Source organism: Wolffia australiana, chromosome 2, assembly GCF_029677425.1.
Source record: "Wolffia australiana isolate 7733 chromosome 2, ASM2967742v1".
Taxonomy (NCBI): domain Eukaryota; kingdom Viridiplantae; phylum Streptophyta; class Magnoliopsida; order Alismatales; family Araceae; genus Wolffia; species Wolffia australiana.
Window position 1 is genome coordinate 3,985,348 of NC_135836.1, and position 22,198 is coordinate 4,007,545.

A 22,198-nucleotide genomic window follows, 5' to 3' on the forward strand; every position below is an offset into this window, starting at 1 on the left:
CAAGTGCTAAGTGATCACGTGGATATGTCTAGAGGCCAGACACGTGAATGACTTCAGAATGATCTCAGAGTGGCAAAGTCAATGGTGGAACAAGTTCCCCACAAGGTACATTTGATGTATGCTTCTAAAGATTGATTATGAATCATTTCACACGCTTCCGCATCCATGGAATCATGTTTTTCATGGATGAACCAAGGCACAGAACCCAATATTTTGGACATCAAAAGATATACTTATTTTTTACGAACAATAAAAAATTCCCATGAAGTATAAATAAGATAACACTATGAATGAAATATCCATCCATAAACGAGTTCTTTTGGGGCCTATCCTTCTTCTCCCTTATCTCACTAGGTGCCTTCCCCTCCTGATGCAGTCTGAATGTCAAAACCATGATGGTTCAGTAAATGGTGTCCATTGAGATGGAGGATGAGGCTCCACACGCAGAGGAATGCATTGATATGTCTAGAGGATGGAAACTGGAACAAATCAATGAGATCCACAAGAAGAAACCTCAAATTACAGATCTGATATTTTTGAAAAGGGGATTTGATTATGTTTCACTTATTTTAAAGGTAATGTAACAATTCCATATTCTCTTACACTTCAAGAATCATATATGGATCATGTCAATCACAACCTCAAAACCCAAAATATATACCATTATAGAAAATGTGTACTACATGTCGATTACAATGAGGATATATTTCACTATATGAGGACATCGATATATTAAATGTGTATCTAGTATCCATTACCAGATAACATAATATTATGATATCCATTTTCATTAACATAAGTCGTGCGTGTTACAGATTTTTAATGATTTACAGGTTTTGATATCATATAATGGATATTGAATATGATATATTTCTTATCAAAATAACAACCGCCTGGATTTACAGGTTTTTGAATATCAATATTGTTCGAATAACAATAATGATAAGTGATAATGGATATTTGATACTGCACTCTACTCTTGGATTTAAGGGCACTACAAAGTACGAGAGGTGTCAACAAATCATTTAGATAATAGAACTTTCACAAAATGGTTATGAATAGTACAATTCTAGAAGTATATATCAAATGTAATAGTAAACATGCTATAAACTCATTATAATTATAATCATTTAAGAAGGATATTAGATTGATGGAGGACCATCGGGAAGCTCCTGCTCAAGCTCGCCAGCAACTGTGATGTGACGCCCTAGCCGACGCGAAGGACCCGACCTTCAAGTACATGGCTTGACGATCGATCGGGTCATATTTTATTTATGCATTTCTTTATGTTTATGAACAGTTAATGGGCCACCTGTTTGGGCCTTTATCTTGCTTTGTTTTATATTTTTTTGCTTTGTTTGGATCCATTAGGGCAACCATCTTACCTATAATGGATTGGTATGCCCTAATGCATGTCAGACTTTCTTGTGTAACTTGATGATCCCATTCAGTTTTCTTATTGAAGTTTCTATTCTCTCCTGCATGGAGATCAAGAATGTGGTAACCTAGAGGAGGACACGTTTTGCTTATCGCTGCCGATCATAGAAAAGAAACGTAGTCAGAGGAGTTACTACCGTAACCCATCGTTCTATGCTACCGTCGTTCAGGCTGTGGAGAAGCCAAGAGTAGCGACATCATGGACGACTATAGTGTTGCACTATTCTACGATTGTCTCTGCTTACCTTGCCAGTCCTTGGAATCAGTAGAGGCCTTCGATCTTCTCTGTCTCGACCAAGGACATTTGACAGTCAGCCGGAGGCTTCTTCATCATCCGGACAACCCTCCTTCCTCCTGGATACTTCATGTGCACGGATTGATCGATATCGATTGATGACCGCCAACTCAACCGTTCGAAACTAGATCCCGGTTGTGCATTCGGGGCTTGACACCCTCACGACGATACATTGACAATCCACGCTCTCCCTACAGTTTGGTGCGGCCGATAAATCATTCATCTCTGGCCGTATCGTCGAGCTATTGCCTGGTGTCACACAGTCAAATCTCGAGCTAGGTTTCTTGCTCGGAATTGGTGTGTGCCGGCCTCAGTGCTTGGAGCAGAACACTGAGCAGCCTTGATCTCTTGTAGTGGAAGGTTTGCAGATTGCTTAAGATCACTTAGAAGGGGTTAGAGGAGATGGTGGTGCTAGGCACCATCAGGGAATAGGGTCATTGCATTCATATCATAAAGAGTACATCATCATTGGGGATAATTACATGGGGGAAGACGAGGGGTGATACAATGAACGAGACGAGGCACCTTGCGCCGAGGTAATGTTGCCACACCGCCTCAGGGCCGCCGCTCTGCGCGCGCGCCCACTTTGCCACTACACAAGTGCGCCGGGCCAGGCCCCGCGCGCTCGAGGGCTTGGTGATCACACACGCCACCCCTGCCTTGACGATCACACACGCCACCGACACCCATGTCAACACTCCAGCGCGCAGTCTGCGCGACGCCGCCGCATTTGACGCCTCTGAGCTGGGTGCTGCACGCCCAGCACTACCCGCAGGAGCGCTACGTGCCCGCCGTGCCGTCTCGGCGCTCTTTGTGCGTCACATGCCTTAGTCTCCTAGCGAGATGTCTCCCAGCCCCCCGCCCCGCACACGCAATGCGCGCGCTGCCCGCGCGGCCGCTACGCGGCACACCGCACAACTCCGCGCGCTGCAACAACGGCACGTCGCCCGGCCTGCACGTCCCGCACCTGCGCGCAACGCTTCTCGTTCGCGCGCACTGCACTCGACGCTGGCGGGTAGGGTTGGCGCGCGCGCGCACAGACCGTTCAGCCAGCGCGCCCAGCATGCGCGGACTGTACCTGATCCGTCCCGCCTTGGACGCGGACGGGCACGTGCACAGTCTGCCATGAATCACCATCGATAGTGGAAATGGCCTGAAAGATCAGGTAATTGGGCATTGCTACCCATTATGACTCGGGCCTTAAAATGTCGTGAGCCGAAATACAACAGACACACCCTCCCAATAAGCACGCAGGCCTCTGGGCAGAGAATGTCGCCTAGTTAGGGGCCTAACACCTGGTCGTACGAAGACTTTGATTTTGCTTGATGTACGCGGCGCATCGATCCATAACCGATTGTGGCTACGCTAGTTGGTCGGGACCGATCAACATTGTCCCGATTCTCCTTCTTCCTGGTACACCGACCAGGATCGTTGTCTGTGGCTTTTATTCATCATGTCATCACCTTCAGTTGCGGTCGATCCACTCTGACTCTTGCTCAAAGGTGACTTATGTGGTCATCAAATTGCTTGTTTCTTCAATCCTTGGACGCTATACCACTGGAAATGTCTCTGGAGCTCCCCACTTGGTCGTGCATCTTTTGGAGCATATATTCCCTCAACGAACAGTTTTCAATCAGTGAATCATTCTCCTGAAATCAGTGAACATCTATATACGATTCGAGCCGCTGCCAACAGGTCATCTCATTCCCTTCCGTCGCCCCTCAAAATTTACAACTTAATTATTTCCTTCAGTGCCGATGACATCGTTCCTCTACCGGAGAGAGTATCATAACTAGCCATTTGTATCTGGAAGTAGAACTTTCTCCGTTCTTGGTGTCGGTTTAGTATTGCTTCTGACGGGGGTTAGAACATCTACATGCAGTGATTGCTCTTCTCACTCTCGTAGTGTTCGAGACGTTCTGAGGGTCATTGGTAGCCTTTTGATTCCTAGGATTTTCATGTGTATCTTTCTGGTCCTATTGTCTTATTCGATGGCAATTGAATAATGTTCGTTGTTTTAAACATTACATCATCCATTTCTGGCATCACACACGACTATTTCCTGTGATGTAAACCCATCCGACAGACCTCGTCAAATAGATGGGATGGTCAATTACAATCTTGGGATGAAAACTAGAAGGCCAGAGTTGAACTTTTGTTTGTTCACAATCTTTACTGCAGATTGGGTGTAATGTAGGTTGACTAACCTGACCTAAAGAATTGGCATGTTGTGGTCGAGTTAAACTAATGTCAAGTTGAGTTGGCCAAACTAAAGGGGGTTAGCTAAGGTGACAACCAAATGACCAGGTCAAGGATAAGTCTGTTGGTCCATCTGAAGGTTCAGACAATTAAACCAGTCATACAATGTATTCTATTAAATATTAAAAATAAATACATACATGATATCTCTAATAATCTTAAAACCATATTTTTCAAAAAATTGTTTAATATCTTTCCCCTTAATTTTGTCTTTTTTTCTAGTGCCAATCTTACACCACCTGTCCATCTATATGAGAGTGTAGGATGGCTATGGGGTCGACTAGGTGGATCTGAACAAAAGATCCAAATGGGCATCTACGAAACCCAATCAGGTGCAATTTGATTGGACCAAAACAAACCTGTTCGGCTTGATAAGATCTGATCTGACCAGATGGGACGCGACCAAACAAGACCTGGACAGACTGGTCCTGATCAGACTATACTCGACTAGATTGGACCTAATGGTAGCCAGTTGAACTATACCCTATGATAGCACTTGATGGGACCTGACTGACTAGATCCTGCCAGACCAGACCTGACCAAACTGGACCTTAGCTAATGAGGCAACCTGACAATACCTGATTGGACATGAAAAAACCCTATCAGGCTGGACATGAGCCAAAAGCCAACTTATTGGTACCTGATTGGATGCGATTCGACCTTATTGGATCAAATCTTAAAGGATGAGCGAATCTGACAATACCTTACTGGACCCAACCCAACCCTATCTGAACGAACCCGACATGACCGAACCTGAGCCAATAAGCCAACCAAATAATAACCAACTTGACCCAGCCCTACCATACCAGACCTCAACCAAAACCCAAGTCAACAATACCCAACTAGACGTGACTCTACCAGACTAGGCCTGGGTAGAATGGACCCCAACCGATGATCCAACTCAATAGCGCCTAATTGGACTTGTCCCTGCCAAATTGGGCCAGTGTAGACCAGACCCAAGCAGAGAAGCCAACCCAATAGTACCCAACTAGAGCCAAGTCTACTCGACCCTATTAGACTGGATCCAAGCCCACTAGACCAAACTGATACTACCTAACTAGAGAATACACTTGTCTCTAAGGAGTTAAGTAGGGTTAGTCACAAAAATTAAGAAAATATATGAAAATACAACTTAGGAAAATAAATCATACATTTCTCATTAATAATGCTAGCGCAAATCTAAAAATATGTAGTAAAAAAGAAGTATAAAAGCATAATTAATCCAGACCCAACTCGACAAAACTGAACCTGAGTCGATAAGCCAACATGATGATACTTGATGGTACCCGACTTTACTAGACCCTACTTGTCTAAATCCGACTAGATCGGACCCTGGCCAATAAAGGCAACCTGATAGTACCAGATTGGTGATGGAAATATATGTGGCCGGCAAGCCAATCACACATTCGACATCTCGTTCCATGTTTATTAATTTAACATACTCATTATAGAGCACGTGTGATGCTTATAACGAAGTCCATAAATACATGATCAGACTCAGTGAATTATGGCGAGATCGTAATAAGGAGGTCACTAGTCTTTAAGCATGTGTTCTAAACATTCCTATTCTAAGGATACATGAGAAGGATATTGAAGTATCCGGATATAATAACACTATCTAACCTCACTCGTATGATGAGTATGGCCAGTCCCGTAGCCATTAGTGTGGAGACACTAAGGATAGATAGTGGGTGATCTTTAGTGGAAAGAGTTCACTGAATTGATCCGTAAAAATCCCTGAATGGTATTATACCAAATTTTCAATCAGGTTGATTCACGTCACGGTTAAGTAAGTGGTCCTTAGACCTGAGACATCAAAGACGTCTTGTGGATGGACAATTGTACTTTTACTATGACGTACGAGTTTCTAATCATGGGATTCTAAATAGTCTTAGTTCGGGTGCATAAGAAGTTCACAAAGACAATTAAATGGTCAAGATGTGGCTGTTCACCCTCAGTAAAAGAGCTGACAGCTCAAGGAAGATGATGCGACGAAGTCTTTGGCCAAGGCAGTGAAATATCGGAGAAGAGTTCTCCGATATTTCACCATAGTACTAACTCGAATGCAATAGTACTAACTAGGATGACCGACTAGGTTTGATAGTTGTCTATACCCTAAGTCATCTAAGGAGCGTCAAGTGGATGAGGGGCTATACGTACACGGTAACCGATGATGAACATGTTCTATGTGTGAGTCGATACATACTCCTTTGTATCTTCTAGAGCACGAGGTGTAGCTTGGCACCACACGTGTTGGAGACTCAACTTATCAAATGGGTTAAATCGATCCAACGTTAATTAATCTATATGTCGATATAGTTAATTAATTTGGAAGGCCAATGAAGGTTATTGGGCCGCTCGAGTCATTAACAGACTAATACATAAGCTTAGAGGGTCACACACAAATGATCTTTTGGATGTCGGAAGATACACTTAAGTTTTGGGGGTTTTTATGAAAAATACCCACTTAGTATAAATAGGAGAAGGCCGTGAATGAAATTCACCTAGATCAGAATTGTTGAGGGGCCTTCCCCTTCTTCTCTCTTTTCCCCATGACTCCTCTCCACTGCCGCTGTGATCGGGACGACGTAACGACGACGACGAAGGTTGAACAGGGCTCAACAACGAGAAGGAGGATATCTGACGTGTCGAGGACCGCGTGGATACGTCTAGAGGCTGCACGTTTGAGCAGCTCGACTCATCTCGCTCCGGGATCCAAGAAATCACAGATGCAATCCTTGCAAAGGTATTTAGTTTAATGGTTTTATTGATGTCTTACGATTTCGCAAAAGTCTTCTTCTGTGTATTGTTTTGATTTCTTCATCCATGTCAATGCGTTTAGAACCCAACAATTGGAACCGACCAAGCCCTACCAAAATGGACCCAAGCTAATAAGCCAACCTAACCGTACCAGATTGAAGTCGACCCGACCTGATTATATCGGGTCTGAGATGATTAGCCAACTCGACAATACCTGATGAGACCTCATCTGACCCTTTTTGACAGGACTTGACAAGACTGAATCCAAGCCAACAAGCCAACCAATAAATACACAACTTGACCCAACCCACCATACCAAAATCGAGTACAATGGACCCCAATTGATAAGCTAATTCAACAATACCCAACTGAACCCGACACTACCAGACTGGGTCCAAATAGAATGGACCCTTGTCGAGAAGCCAACTCAGTATTACCCAATTGGACTTGACCCTACCAGGTCTGACCCGAGTAGACCAGACTCAAGCAGATAAGCCAACCCAATAGTACCCAACTAGACCTGACCCAACTTGATCTAACCCTATTAGACCGGACCAAAGCATGCAAGCCAAACTGACCGTAACTAATTGGACTAGATCTGGCCCTACTAGTCTAGACCCAAGCTGACAAACCAACCCATAATACCAAACTGGACCCGACCCAACTATACCAAGTTGGACACAAGTTGGACACAAGCTGGCAAGGTAGCCCGACAATACCTAACTAGGCTCGACCGACCCGACCCTAGTAGACTGGACTTGAACCGACAAGCCAAACCTACAATACCCAACTGGACAAGACCCTACGAAACTGAACTCGAGCCGACAAGTCAACCCAACAGTACCCAGACCCTAGCAGACCGGACCCGACCTGACAAGTATAGTGCTGGGATGAGGACGAGACGGTTTTTTCGTCCCCGGACGAAAAAATCGTCCCGTCCGAGGGCAAGGACGAATTCTGGGATGAAAATTCGTCCAGGGGACCGCCGGACGGGACGGTTTTCGTTCTCTGGGACGAAAAAATCGTCCGTCAGGAGGTCCCCGGATGACGGACGGACAAATCTGGACGGGAAACCGTCAGATTCACATCCGACGGTTGAGATGTTGACACGTGGCTGGCGAGGACACTCTATAATATATTATTAATATATAATGTATTTTTTCGTCCGGGACAAATTTTGGGACGAAAATTCGTCCCGGGAGGACTGGACGGGATGAATTTTTGTTCCGGGATTATTGGACGGGACGGTTTTTTTGACCGCAGATGAAAAACCATCCCGTCCTTCGTCCATACTCTAACATGGGACGTAGGACGGGACGAATTTCGTCCCGAACAGTCCACGTCCCGTCCTGTCCTCGTCCCTGCACTATACCGACGAGTCAACCCAACAGTACCCAACTGGATAAGACCCTACCAGACCAGACCCTACCGGACAAGTCAACCCAACAGTACCCGACTGGGGCCCACTGGACCCAACTGGACCGACCCGACCCGACTGGACCCGACCCGGTCCGGCCGGACCCGACTTTGTTGTATTATGGATAGCGACGGGCTTCTTCTCCAGAGTGGCCGAAATAGACAAAACTGTTCTCCTGGCCAAGGTCCGGACCCTCTCTTCGAGAGATTTCAAATTTTCCTTTGCAGGATCGAGTCCGTTCAAAATCCGGCGCGTGTCTGACGTATTTTGCATCCAATCCGTGCTGACTTCGCGTTGTTCTCTGATCGAAAGAGGTTCCTGATCTTGCTTCCCGCTCGCGAAAACTTATTATTCGCCCAAAATTACTGTTCCTTTGATCGAAACTATTGATTGGCCCAAAATATTCTATTATTTGGTCAAATTTATGTTTTGTCGAAACGTTGTGTTTTGATTCAACGGTTTGGTTTTGTTTCTTGCTGTGTGGGAGTGATTTTTGGGCAAATCTGTGTTTCTTTTACTTTCGATGTGGCGGTATTTTTTAAGAATTATGCTCTATAGATTGAGTGTATTACTCGATCGGAACCATTATTTTCCAAAAAATAATTTATTTGGCCAAATTTATATTTTGAATGAAACATAGTGGTTTGATTCAGCGATTTGGTTGAGTTTCTTGTTGCGTAGGAATGATTTTCAGACAAATCTGTGTTAACATTACTTTCGATATGGGAGTATTTTGTAAGAATTAAGCTCTATTGATTTAGTGTCTCACTCGATCGGACCCATTATTTAGCAAAAAGAATTTATTTGGCCAAATTTATGTATTTGACGGAAAAATAGTATTAGGTTCAGCGGTTATGTTGAATTTCTCGTTGTGTAGGAATGATTTTATGAAAAATCTGTAATTCTTTATGGGAGGTTCACCGATTAGTGGGGTGTTCATCCCTTTTATATTTCAAAAGAAAAAACTCTGTGATTCTTTTATTTTTGGTCTGGAAATATTTTGTAAGAATTATGCTCTATCGAGTGATCTCAGATTTTTCTCTCCTTTTTGCCTAGGTTGTCGGCGATTGCTTAAATTTGCTCAAGATGCGTGTTGATCGAGTGACGTGAGTTGAGACCGTGGACGGAAGGGAAAGGATGCCTGGCTTACCGTTGGTGGCTCGTGAGACAACGTAAGGGAATTTATTGCCCATTTTATGTTGAACACTCCATCAGTTTTCTGGTTTTCTCACAGAGAGATCAATTTATTTGGGGATTTTTTAATTATTTTTTGATGCAGGTTTAGCCGTTCTAGGACGCCCGATGGCATGTGCCGGCAGAATTTCATCAACAACTTGAGTCCAGAAGAGGCCCTCGCGGCTGAGGAGAGTCTTTCAGTCTATTGCAAACCAGTCGAGCTCTACAATATTCTTTTGCGTCGCAGTTCATACAATGTAGGTACTCTATCGAGGGTCTGAGCAGCTTCAACTCTGGAAGCCTGTTCCTTTTTTGGTCTGGTCAGAAATGAACACATTTTATTTAAGAATATTTTTTTTCGCCTGACCTCCATTGTCATTCAGCATTTTGCTATCCTTGTACTCAGTCCTTGTAATTTATTTTATATTGTTTATAAACTCCACGATACAAATTCTTATTCTGAATGATTGAGCAGACAAAGTTCACTTTTTTATTTTTAAGTTAATTTTCGGAGTATCTATCCTCTTGTTAGAGATTAAAGCAACCTAGGTGAATAACCTTGTTTCATTATTGATTATTTCTCATCTTTTGAACCCAAAATACTTTGAGAGAATTACTGCTCGTATGAGTTTTAAATCTTGATTTAGAGAAAAATATTCAAGTTTGTGAAAAAGTGAGTGTTCGGTTATTTGTCTGGTATATATTCGAGGACCGGATGATCACCATGACCTTTTGGGGTATTATCATAATTAGCAACAATGCAATGCACGTTTAAGTGTTATTTGGAATGAGGCCACTTTAAGATTTTTGGAGGGAACTATTGGGTATATTATTTGGCCGAACTTGTCACCTTGTTCTGAGGAGGTCAGTGCCCTACATCTGCCTGTCAAATAGGGTTTGGAAGATGATGTCAAAATCGTCATCCTCGTCCACAACTTATCATTGTCATCTTCATCGTCACAATTGTGTGCGAAAATTCTTGAAAAGAATGGCGTGTGATAATGTCCCGATGACAATTTATCATCATGATCCCGAGCTGCTGATGAGCAATGGTAATGATGAGAACTGCTCATCATCAAGCTGGCACGAGCAAATGATGAGGAATATGATTACTTATCTTCCTGTCATCGTCATCAAAGATGATGAACCCTGCTGTCATCGTCATCTAAAACCATTTCCTCAGATCTTGTGTTACAATAGGCTCAGACTCTATTGCTTGGGTAGCTCGACCAACATCCAGGCTGACCTGATGATATCGATGCTCTGTGGCTTTCATCCATTTCTTGTTTTTTAATCTTTTGGTCTGCTCATATTGCCATCATTTGCATCATTTGGGCTGTGGCTATACTTAGGCAGCCGCATCCTAACTATAAGCTATAGCTTTAAGTGAAATTGTAGGCTCTTGAATATAACATGGGATCAAGCCAAGATTGAGCATCCAACTCCCAGGAATTGCACTATGTACTCAGTGGCTGTGTCGTGGGGGAATGTTGGAAGACAATATCCGGCCTAAGTAATGAAGGAAAGTAGCAGCCTTTCTATAAGCTATAGTTTTTTGTACAGTGGTAGGTGCTTGAGTCATAATACTTTTCATAGCTCGATAGGAAGTTTCCAGTCTCCTGTTCTTTGTGAGATAGAAACCTCATCCTATCATATAGTTCAAAAAGAAAAAAAAACCTCATCCTATCTCGCAAAGAAGACAATAAGTGAGAGATTGGGATCTTTCTCTCCTTGTCTTCATGAGAGAGACCTCTCCGCCAGGCTTCTGTACTGTAAAGTTAACTAAATTATTGGTGTCAAAAACTTCCTGGTTAAATTTTCATTTATATCCTTTTGATGTTTGTGATAGAGGGGACGTTACCAGATTACCGCTTTTAAATGCCTTTCTTAGCGCTGAAGGGTTCTCTAAGAAAACTGTGTTTTTTTCAGCCGTTATTTCTTCAGAGATGTTTAAGTTACAAAATACAAGCCAGGAACAGGCACAGGTGGGCCCAGTATACGGTTCTTTTGTCATCTTGATTTTCTGCAGCCTTTTTATTTTCATGAAGCCGGGGATTTTTCTCATGGGTCTTTCACTAAATGTATTTCTTACAATTTAATTTATTTTCTCTAAAATCTGAGGTTTCAAGTTACTCTTTCTCATAACATTTGCTTCCATTAAGTTGATCCTGTGTACGATGGTACCCTGACTCCATATTCCAAAGTTTGTGATATCTTTAGATGTAGCCTACATATGGGCATTTAATATCTAATTCAGTCGTTTTGGAAATAGTGAAAGTTATGACAGGAGGCCTTTCTGCTTTGGAAAAATAGAATTCTAGTCAGGACGACAATGATTTCAACTCAGATATTGCCAAACGGAAGAATCCTAGTTCCTACCAGAATTGAGGGCAGAAAGATGTCTGATGAGGAGAATCGAGTGGAGGGGACAGAGTGTTGTCACAGAGAGGACGAGAGTGTTTGGGGATGGAAGTTGATGAAGTCTTTTCCTCCATTTGCCGTCGATAAGTAGAAAGTAATATCTATCTCAATTAGAATGAGAAGCAAAGTCTCAAGAACAATAGGCAGAATAACAGTGTGAAGAAGAAGAATTGGAGAGGAAGAGCAAATCGGCTTCACATTCTCCTCCAGATCTGGAAGTATCTCTAGAATTCCAGAGCCTGCCTCAGCAACAATTCTAATTTTGATCATGATCTCCCACCTGTATGTTGGATCCAGTTCCTGCCAGTCATAGTCGTCTGAACCTGCACGTTTCCCTGTGGGTCGCACATTGTGCTGTCCAACTTCCTGACACGCTTGTTCCCATAGGATTTATGAAAGTTCTGATCAAGGTTAAAGCCATTACCTTTCTATTTTGTTTCTCTTTTGGATGGGTATAACTACCTGGTGTGAGGCATGTTTTAGAATTAAACCTGTTGATGTTTGAACTAATCCGGGGGTCGTGAGCTGCAACTGGTTCAGATCACCAAGAATGGGTGTATCTGCCTCCCCTATCTCACGCTCGAACTTCCCCTGCGATCCTTACATAGGCTTCCTTGTAAGTTGATGTTTACATAGGTCCTGCTGGATCTATCAATGACGATGCAGTCCTTCTAAAAATAGATCCTCGATTAACCTCAGAAAATTGTCTCGAGATTTCTCTTGAAATGGATCTTCAGAACGAGCAGGGAATGAACAGTATAACTAAAGCATAGAAGAGATGGAGAGATGGAAAAATCTTTGTGTCTGGGATGATAGAGGCAGCTGTTGCCCTACAAGAAAGATCATCTGCAAGAGTATGAGAGAGAATTTCATGGACTGAGAAGGGTATAGAGGGTAGACATTATTCACTAGTATCATTATCCTGTGGGGAGAATCTCAGAATAGTTCTTGGCACTATAGACACTCCCTTCTCCCCCTGCTAGGATATAAATGGTTCTCCTCTGATAACCCTGATTTTGGCTCCACATTCTCACTTATTCCCAGTTGGGGTTTCAAAAAATATTTTATGGTTTTCTTTGGTCCTGCCATCCTTGTCCCCCAACAATTGTGAGTCATTTCTTCCTCAACGTGAAATTAATTTAGTTTCATGGGAAAAGTGGTAGCCAGCTCCCCAATTGCGGCAAATATATCCAGTGCAGCATGTTTGTTTTTTGAAGAAAGAAGGGGAGATCACACAAAATCAGTGGCCCTCCCGATGTGATCATGAAATATGATCATTAAGTACACATAAGGCACAAATGTCTGGCCCACACCCATGTGAAGGCAAGACTTGCCACTGCTTGTACAATAATGTCCGTCAATGCTTCCCGTCCGTTGAAGATGACCTTGTTCCTGTACAGCCGTTTTGCCCAGAGCACCATGAAGGGCCGACAATGCCCTCTCGCCCCTTGAGTGCACCACCCCGTATCAAATCCCGAAAGGCCTCCTCTGGGGAGACATCCAACCCCGTGGTTGGCTAGTGGGTCCAAACAGCTTGGGCAAACGAGCATTTGAAGAAGAGATGTGTGTAGTCTTCTTCGCTGCTTGCACACATAGCACACTCCGTCGAGGCTTCCTTTTGAGTGCATCACCATCCGCAGGTGATCTTCCGTTTTTTCAATAAAAAATACTTCCAATATCTCATCAGCATCCCACGAAACTCCAAGATGACTGTCTGTGGTTCACTATACAATGTTCCATCACCGGGTAGAACCTGACGCCATCTTATTAACCCTTTCACGCCAACTGGTTGTGTCCATTCACACACCAAAAACATATGGTGCCATCGATACCCCCCGTAAGAAGAGATCTCCTGTGTCCATTCCCAAGGTTCTGCCTCTTCCGATGTCGGAAAATTTGTCCATAGCTATATCTTGACCTCTTCAACCTCCCAGGGTCCCCTCACCACTTTGCCGAGTAGACATTCTCGGAGTGAATGTCTGCATGTGCCTGACTCTGCTCCATCTTAGTCTTGTCCAGTGGGGTCCTTTTGCCATGCCCTTGCGATTCGACCCTGGAATCCCCTTTCTTGTGTCATTGCGGCCAGCTCTTGGGCAAGAGGATGATACGATCCCTTTAAGAGTATAGGAGAGCAAGAAATGTCGAGGAGAAAAAGGGGAGTTCAATGTACTGGAAAGGGTCACAGGTCCAGGTGGCACCTGACTGGTAGTTTAGGTGGAAATAAAGAAGGCTATAAATAAAGTAGACGAGCTGCACGGAGGGGACATCTTCGAGGGTGGAGCTGTCAGACTTTCTTATAACTAGAGAGTGCTTGGAGGGTGGAGCTGCATTCAGCCTAGGCATCCGACTAGGTTCTTGGCCACCTCGAAGGCTGGAGACGAAGAGGAGGGGCACATACCGCTTGAAAGATTGAGTAGAGTGAATCCCATACTGTAAGTAACATATTTCAATTCTCGAATTTCTACCAATTACAATGCAGGAATGTATCAGTCCGACCTCCGCTCCATCTCAATCTCTTCCAGTGGGATCCTTTAACCTTGCCCTTGCGCTTCGATCCTTGGAATCTCCTTTCTTGTGTCATTGCGGCCAGCCCGCTGGCAGGACTGTCAGTGCCCAACTCCCCTACATTTCCTACACATTAGTGGATCTTTGTAGTCCCTGGTGAAGCAGCAGAAGCAGTGTTGTTTCCAACCTGTCTTTGCTTCTTCGGGCCCCTCAGTCGGGCCTTAGGGAAATTTTCCTGCTGGACCTTAACATCATCCAGCTTGCTGCATTACTGTCATTTGCTGCTGTCCCAAGGGCATGGGCAGATGAAATGATGTTGTTCATCTCTCTTGGTATTGGCCTGTCCCCCCATCCCCTAGGATCCTGTCTCCACTTGGCTGGTGTGAAATTTTTCTGATTGTTCCCCTTAGTCTGATTGGGGATGGGCTGTCCGAAATCCTCTCATAACAATGACCACCAGATCTGCTTCCTTTGCCATTTCCTCAAACCAACTCCTGCCCTACAGCAGCTCGATTGGTGGACCTTGCATATTGATTCGTCTCCATGGCTTCTCTTTCTCTGCTCTGGAAAATAGTGATTTGGGCTGCCCCTCGTCTGTCTGTTCACTAAAATCTGGTATCCCTGGCTGGAGCTTCCCTGAGGACTCATTGATTTTGTTTTAACCATGGAGTGAGAAGGTGGGTCAGCTCCCCAGTATCTTCATGTTCCATCCCCACTGTTCCACTCCCTCCGTGGATGAGAATTGAATCCCATCAATTTGGTGGGCTCTACAGGGGAAAACTGAGTTCTCGCCGCGACGTAATTGTGCCTCCAACGGTTGCCACTGAGAGCCCTATGCATTAGTCTTGTTGTTTACGGGTCTCCTGCCTGACTTCCACGGCAGGCATGGGACACCCACAGTGGAGGGAGGAGTTCCACTGCAGGGAGGTGTTGCTGGCACAAGATTCCCTCTGGGGGAGGAGCTCCCCGGCTCAGGACTCCCATGGGGGAGGAGGTTTGCATTGGGGGGAGGGGCCTTGCGGGCATGGGATTCCCACAGCGGAGGAGGTCTGTGGGGGGTGGGGGAAGCAGAGGAAATTCCTGGGGGGGAGGTGGTGACGGTGGATGGAGGAAAGGGGGGAAGGCGGAGGAGGATCGCCTGACTTGGTGGGGACAACAATGGCAAAAATTATTGCACAACAGTAGGGGCCGAACCCAGAAATTGTTCTATTTATCATTTGTGGAATTCTATGAAAAGTTAATCATGTAGTTTGTTAGTTGTGCCACAATTTTTGTCAGCTTCCAGCTGACCTTGGAGAGAAGCAATGGTAAGCTTCTTCTCCACTTGTCCAAACCCTAGCCGCCAGAGAGAGAAGGGATTCAACCAATAATACTTGTTTTAGTTAAACATCAAGGCCCAGTACTTATACTGGGTTATACACGTATCGGGTCTTGTGGACCCGATACGGTGAATCCGTTATACCCAGATTTATAACGGTAGATATCCAATAAAAGAAATACATCGCTTTAAGAACATAAAGAAAAGAGAAAAGTGGATGTTTGCTGAAAATTTTTCTCTCCATACTGTTGTAGGATCTGGAAGATTTCATTAACACTTAACTGACCTTTAATGCGTTGATCCAATTTCTCATATTTGGCTTGAATTGTCATCAGTAGTATTCTTGGAATCATCCTTGTCAATTTTCCCATGATTGCAGAATACAGATAAGTGTCTCAGTTTCTGCAAGAATAAAGGATGAATTGCATCCTTACAATCTGTCTCTTTACATTTTGCTGGCGAAACCTCTCTCTGAGACATCACAGTCAGAGGTATCCCTTTCCCTGCAGAAGAATTTATACATGGTTTTTCAAAATCTGTCTGTATGAATTTATCTGAGATTTTTACGAGCAGGATACTGCAGTCTATCGTCTCTCTCGTGTGTGTAAACTTGGACTTGGGACAGTTAATAAACCAGAAGCAAGCTTTGTTGTTCCTGAGTTCAGGAAGCTTCTGGCTGATGCGCGGTGTAGGAATCTGTCCATTATTCTTCTTGGTAAAGGTACGACACTGGTCGATAACTGATGCATATTATATTTCTGCATGTGATTTCTTAGTGTGCCCTTGGACTCAATTGCAGGGAAAGATTCCTGCGAGCAACCGGCAACAAGTGATGGAACTGATAAGACGGGCTTCCCTGGTAAATAATCTTTCAAATTGTAATCCTTTAAAATTAAAATTCAATGTTTTGGTCTGATAGTTGGGTTCATCAATATATAAATTGAGGTTTTTCATTTTTTCTCCGTATCATTTTCTAGTCTGTTTGGGTTGTTTGTACAGCGAGCTAAAAATCTTGATTTTGCATGTAACTGACATTTTCCTGGTAACTTTGTCGTTCAATTATTTCATATAAGGCATCTTTCCTTTACATCTATTACTGCTTTTCGTTTACTATAGTAGGATTCATTTTAATCTTTATAACTTCCATAATTTTCTTTAGTAAGTACAGTATCATGGCAACTTGTTTTGTTCTTTATCACATTCATTGTTTTGGTCAATGTGTCTTCGTCTTCTTTTTTTTGGAGAAGGATAGGAGAGATCACACAAAATCGATGATCCTACCCAGTCTGTTTGACTTCTATGGATTCTGGAAGTCATTTAAGTTTTATCCATATCCACTGGAGGCCTCTAAATTCTTATCAAAGCACTGTTCAGACTGGAATAAGCAGGATGATAAGAATCCTGTAGTGTCCTACAAAGGAGAAAGAGAAACAGCCCTCTCCACTTGACATGTGCTGCATGAGCAGTATGTGCCAAGCATCTTCAAATAAATTGGGGGAAAATTCAAGCTATATATGAGGGGGGAGACCCAAGGAAATATTATCGTAGTAATTAGTTGAAGTGGTTGACGGGGGGATTGGGTGGGAGCTCAGAAGATCCGTCCAAACAACGGATGCATTGGTCGATGTCACATTGGTTCCCCATCTCTATTTTCCTTGTTATTCTTACTTTGATCCCTATCTGTTCTCATTTGGACATCATTGCAGGTAACATCATTTTCACAGATTCCACAGAATATCAGAGTTCCCATTCTTGATACCATTGCAAGTGGTAACACTGGACGTTGGATTTACTCTGATATTAATGGTTAAATTCTACGGTGGTCTGAAATGTCTTGGATAACTCTCATTTGTACTGTTTCTTATGAGATCCATTTCAAGATTCAGGACGTTATTCCTCGATATTTGTGGGTTATGATTTTGTTCAAGTTTTGTTTTCTAATATTTTTTTATTTATGTATGGAAGGGGGTATTTGTCTCTCTGTGATTTATAGAGCTTGTGTATATTCTTCTTCAATTTTAGAAAAACTTGAAGGGAAATGCATATGGGGCAAGCTACTCCTAAGGTCTGTCTTTTCATCGCCAGAGATGAACGGAAACTTTAACTTGGGCAGGACGATTGAGTTTCCTTCCCTTGTTGACATGCATTCCTGTACTTTAGAGGTATCTAAACTATCTTATGATTACTTTGCTTTATCTTTTTGTTTATAATGAGCAATGTAAAAGTCTTATTACCTTCTGTTATTTATTTTATTATTTTTATAATTACTTAATGTTTATAGGAATAAACCAAAGAAAGTTCGTCTCTCCATGTGTCAGTGATTTTATGTTCTTGTGCTAAGGGCTTGGCATTGAAGTTATTTTACGAAAGTCATAAGAAATTACTCATTTGTTAATTCAACTTCAGGGTCTAGGTTTTATTCGTGGACAAAGTTGTATTCATTATATTTACTTCTATTCTGCCAACGTTAACAATATATCCAGTCTTTAATGTCCTTAATATAATCTCTTGAATTAAATGCGTGCAGGCTACCTCTCTGGAAGTTAACAACCTTCTATGTTTCAGATCGTCTCATTTTTCTGGAACAGAGGTGATCTACCGCAGCTCTGTTTACATTTTACTGTGTTAACATTTTTGTTTGTTTAATGCTATTACTCTGCCAATTTCAGGGTGTGCCAAAGCAAGTAAAGTTAAGTATTTCTGCCCACGAAGTTGGATCCAGGGAACGATCTCCATATGAATCTTACTTTTGTGGCGATATACCTCCAAATATCATGCGGTAACTAGACAAGGCTTCTTATCTATTTCATTTGTTTTGTGTTTTCCCTATCTTATCGTGATAATTAGACTTCGCCCTGTTTCATTTCAGGGCTTTCACTTTCATAAAATGGGTCTCTTATATTAAAATTTAATTCCTTTCAAGGTCCACTGTTTACTAATTATTTATTGCATTTCCGGTCGTTTTCAATGAATTATATTTTTTCTTGGTTTATATGATTTTAAAGATATCTTTGACACTGATCCGAATTATGCATTTGGAAAATATCTGAGTTGAAACTGTGATTCTTCTGAGTGAATTTTCTAATTGTTCTTTCGTTCAAACTTCATTGCTGAACCATATAGCTGTTATTTTGTCCTAAAAATGCCTACGTCTTTGGGGATTTTATTCTTGTTTGAATTTTTTTTTTCAATGCCTCCTAGCTTATGTTTCCTATTTGTGATTTGTAGGTTGAGGGCGGGAAATGTTGTGTTCAACTATAGGTACTACAACAATAGTCTTCGGAAGACGGAAGGTTGTTTGATCTTTATTTTAGCTCTTTGCATGAGATTTGTCTTATCAAACTTTCGAATTTTTTTCTGCCAAGACTGATAATTTCCCCGGATTCTAAGAATTTTTTAGGACTAATTTTTTCTGATTGCTCATCCACCCATATACACTCTCTCACTAGGCCGCTATCTTAAATTTTATTTGAATTTTAATGCACTATGCTTCCAATTTGTGCAATCTGCTGAGATAAGTGCTGTGCAGTGTGATCACTTGAAAATACAGTCATATCTTGCTGGCCCCTTGGAAACTCCAATAACATAAAGCACAATTCATTTCTGAGACAGCTGGTTAAAATTCCAGTTACACGTAAATGAGCCGAGGCCCGTAGCATAAGTGTGCTAAAATAATAACACGAATAAAGATGTGTGGACCTCTAATATGCAGCCTACTCATAGAAAGAAGGAAAAACGATGCCCTAAACTAACAGTATCGACTTACAGGTTCGGTTTCTAAAAGTAGTGACTCTTTCAACTTGTTGTTGAGCCCTAGGTTGGTTTTACATTGTGAATTGCCGCTCTCTGCCAGTATTATCTATTGCATCTGATACTGCTGTGACCATCTAATGCCCTGTTGTTACTTAGTCCACTCGCTGCTGCATGTGGCGGCTTCCCAATTCCCGTGAGGTCAGCTTGCACACCATCTACACTTGCTGTTTGTGCTACAATGTCTGGCCTCGCCTGTTGCCGTGTGCCCATTCACCATGACGCCGTCCACCTTCCGTCATCACCTTCTGTTGCTATGTGTGCAACTGCACTGCTATCTCCCATGCGACCGTCCATTGCCATTGCACATTTTGCGCTGCGATGTCAGCCATGGTTGGCCTTTTTGTTTAAAGTTGCCATCTTTGAGTGTCTGACATGTCATGGACTGACTCAAAAATAGGCCCCCATTCATCAGAAAAGCTCATACAAAATAGATACATCCTCTTCTTCAATGGTACCCTTGCCCTCTGCTCCACTGGAAGTCCAAGTGATACTGCTACTGTCCTCTGCTTGAATGTCGAGAATACTATCGAATGGAACAGGTCTGTTCTATTATAATTCAAGGGCCATTGTAAAGCTTGTTCACATTATGGAGTCTAGCGGCAGTACACTGAGTAGACACTCTCCCACCTGCCGGACTGGTCTTTTCTCTCCTTTGTAGAAATCAGCTACTTCTGCAATATGAAGAAAATTTACCTGCTGGTCCACTACCAAACGGGCACGGTTTATTGTGAGATGGAACTCAATCCCCATTTATTGTGAGGGATCAAGTGTCTGCTCTTCGTGCTCCTACTGGCGTCGACAATGAGATAGCAGGATTTGCAATGGCCCTTTAAGTATAATAGAGCAGACCTGTTCCATTGGATCTTATTCAGGCCATTCAAGCAGAGGATAGTGGCAATAGCACTCGAATGACCCCTCTGGTGGAGTAGAGGGCAAGGCTACCATTGAAAAAGTAGAGGCAACCATTTTGCATGAGATGCACTGAATTCATCAGCATCGCCTTCAATAGCCATTGATTTTGCACTTTTTAATCAACTTTTAACAATTGACTGTTGACTGTATCGGAGGTTGATGGTCTAGTTTCCCTCTGACCAAGTCCAACCGTCGACTCAGTTTAGAACTGAGTCGACCTGGACGACGTTGGCAAGGGCAAAGAGTGAAGGGGCCTATGTTTGAACTGACTCTGAAGGATATTTGGGTGATTGATGATGACCTAATTTGTTGAATACCTTCTGAATTCAATGGAGCAGGCTATTGTAAATGATGCAACTGATAATGGCATGTGCAAACAGGTGTCAGATGTTTTTTCATGCATTCCTCAACTTTTTCGCGATATTTGAACTGAAGATAAGGGATTGTTATACAATTTGCAGGGCTAGTTAAGTGTTTTGAACTTCCTCTGGGAATTTAACTCTCCAGTATAAGTCCTCTTGCAGCCAAATCTTGTGGATGACAGATCTTCTGTCATCTTGGCGTATTTCTTAAGCTGTTATTCAAATGATGCTACAATCTTAGCTAATGCTATTCAGTCTTGTATTCCTGATATCTCTTCTCGCAGCTAAATATTGGGTGATCAGGGGAGAGGGGTCATGGTGTGGTTGAGGACTTTGTCATGGCCTTGGAGTCTTCGCACTGTGGCTGAAAAATCCGCTTGTAGGAAAATTCTTAAGTTTGCTCTCACCAGTCCATTACCTTCGTTGATGATGAGGTTCAATGCATCTTTCATTATCAACTAGCATAACAGAGTCCACAGCTGGCAACAATGTCAACTGCCATTTGACATTTCCTCACTGCATCCAGCTGATCTCCTTCAGTTTTTGATTCTGGGGCCACTACCGGCTTCTTAGGTACCTGTATATGTGGGGATCATGAATCAATTTGGTTAGTCTCCCGACATCCTGTGATCAGATAAAGCTAAAGGGTACTTAACCTTTCCTATGTCTCATACCTCGTCCAAAATGGTATCATCCAATTATCTGATACGACCCCGAGGTATTTAGATCTCCTTTGTCATTTAGCCCAATAGGGGCATTTAGGTCATTTGGACCTTTTGTAATCCCTTTAAGGAGGGTAGCCAAGAAATATCACAAAGAATGTGTTTGGCTCCCTCCGGCGTCGTCCATTCCACCGGACCCCACTCGTAGGCGACGTCCATTCCGCCTGCCCTCATCCTGCCGTAGTCCATCCCGGCACGCCGACGACCATCCCGGCATCTTCTCCCTCCCTTCTCTTCTTCTCCCCGGTACGAACCAGCAGGTTCATATCATAATTGTATCGACATTCACCTTCAAAGAATGGCTTTGGCGACCACAAACTTTGTGATATCATTGAAACTGCCATACTCTTTTTGTGCATATTACTGTCCAGCTTGAGACCGTTGTACCTCTTCAATCACATGCCTTTCTATGTCTAAGACTGCCAATTTCAATTCTCAATTTTATATATTGGATATGTTTTAACTTCTTGACCTTCACGAGTCTTTGGTTATGTACGTTTTGTTCACGAACTCATTTCTGGGGCTAATAATCTTTTACCCAAATCTTTTTAATTGTGTCTTATTTAGTTACTCTTGTTGTCAAAAGGGATCTCATTGTTCTTGTCATTCTTCATGTTATATCTTTACATTTCCTGCTGTTACATTCTTTTAAGAGACTCCTTATCTGGGTGAAGCTTTTGTTCAGTTGGCACCATCTTGCTCTCTGCTGCCAGTGTTTGAAATCTCTTTCAATTTGCGTGGTTGTGGGCCATCTTCAATCTGAGTCTGTCCTGTTGAGTCTCCTGCTCAAGTCATGAATGA

At 42.9% G+C, this 22,198-nt stretch overlaps 1 protein-coding gene across 1 annotated transcript in view; it reads left to right on the forward strand.

The window, feature by feature from the left end:
* Positions 1-8,309: 8,309 nt before the first annotated feature.
* EMF2 (VEFS-Box of polycomb protein) overlaps positions 8,310-22,198 on the forward strand; it is a 28,489-nt gene continuing 14,600 nt past the window's right edge. The window contains exons 1-11 of the mRNA XM_078591712.1: positions 8,310-8,482; positions 9,225-9,340; positions 9,448-9,601; positions 11,274-11,329; positions 15,968-16,079; positions 16,162-16,309; positions 16,388-16,447; positions 17,611-17,750; positions 18,116-18,178; positions 18,258-18,367; positions 18,817-18,881. Of these exons, the coding sequence (XP_078447838.1) occupies positions 9,306-9,340; positions 9,448-9,601; positions 11,274-11,329; positions 15,968-16,079; positions 16,162-16,309; positions 16,388-16,447; positions 17,611-17,750; positions 18,116-18,178; positions 18,258-18,367; positions 18,817-18,881 (943 nt within the window). The 5' untranslated portion in view covers positions 8,310-8,482; positions 9,225-9,305. The remainder of the gene's footprint in view (positions 8,483-9,224; positions 9,341-9,447; positions 9,602-11,273; positions 11,330-15,967; positions 16,080-16,161; positions 16,310-16,387; positions 16,448-17,610; positions 17,751-18,115; positions 18,179-18,257; positions 18,368-18,816; positions 18,882-22,198) is intronic.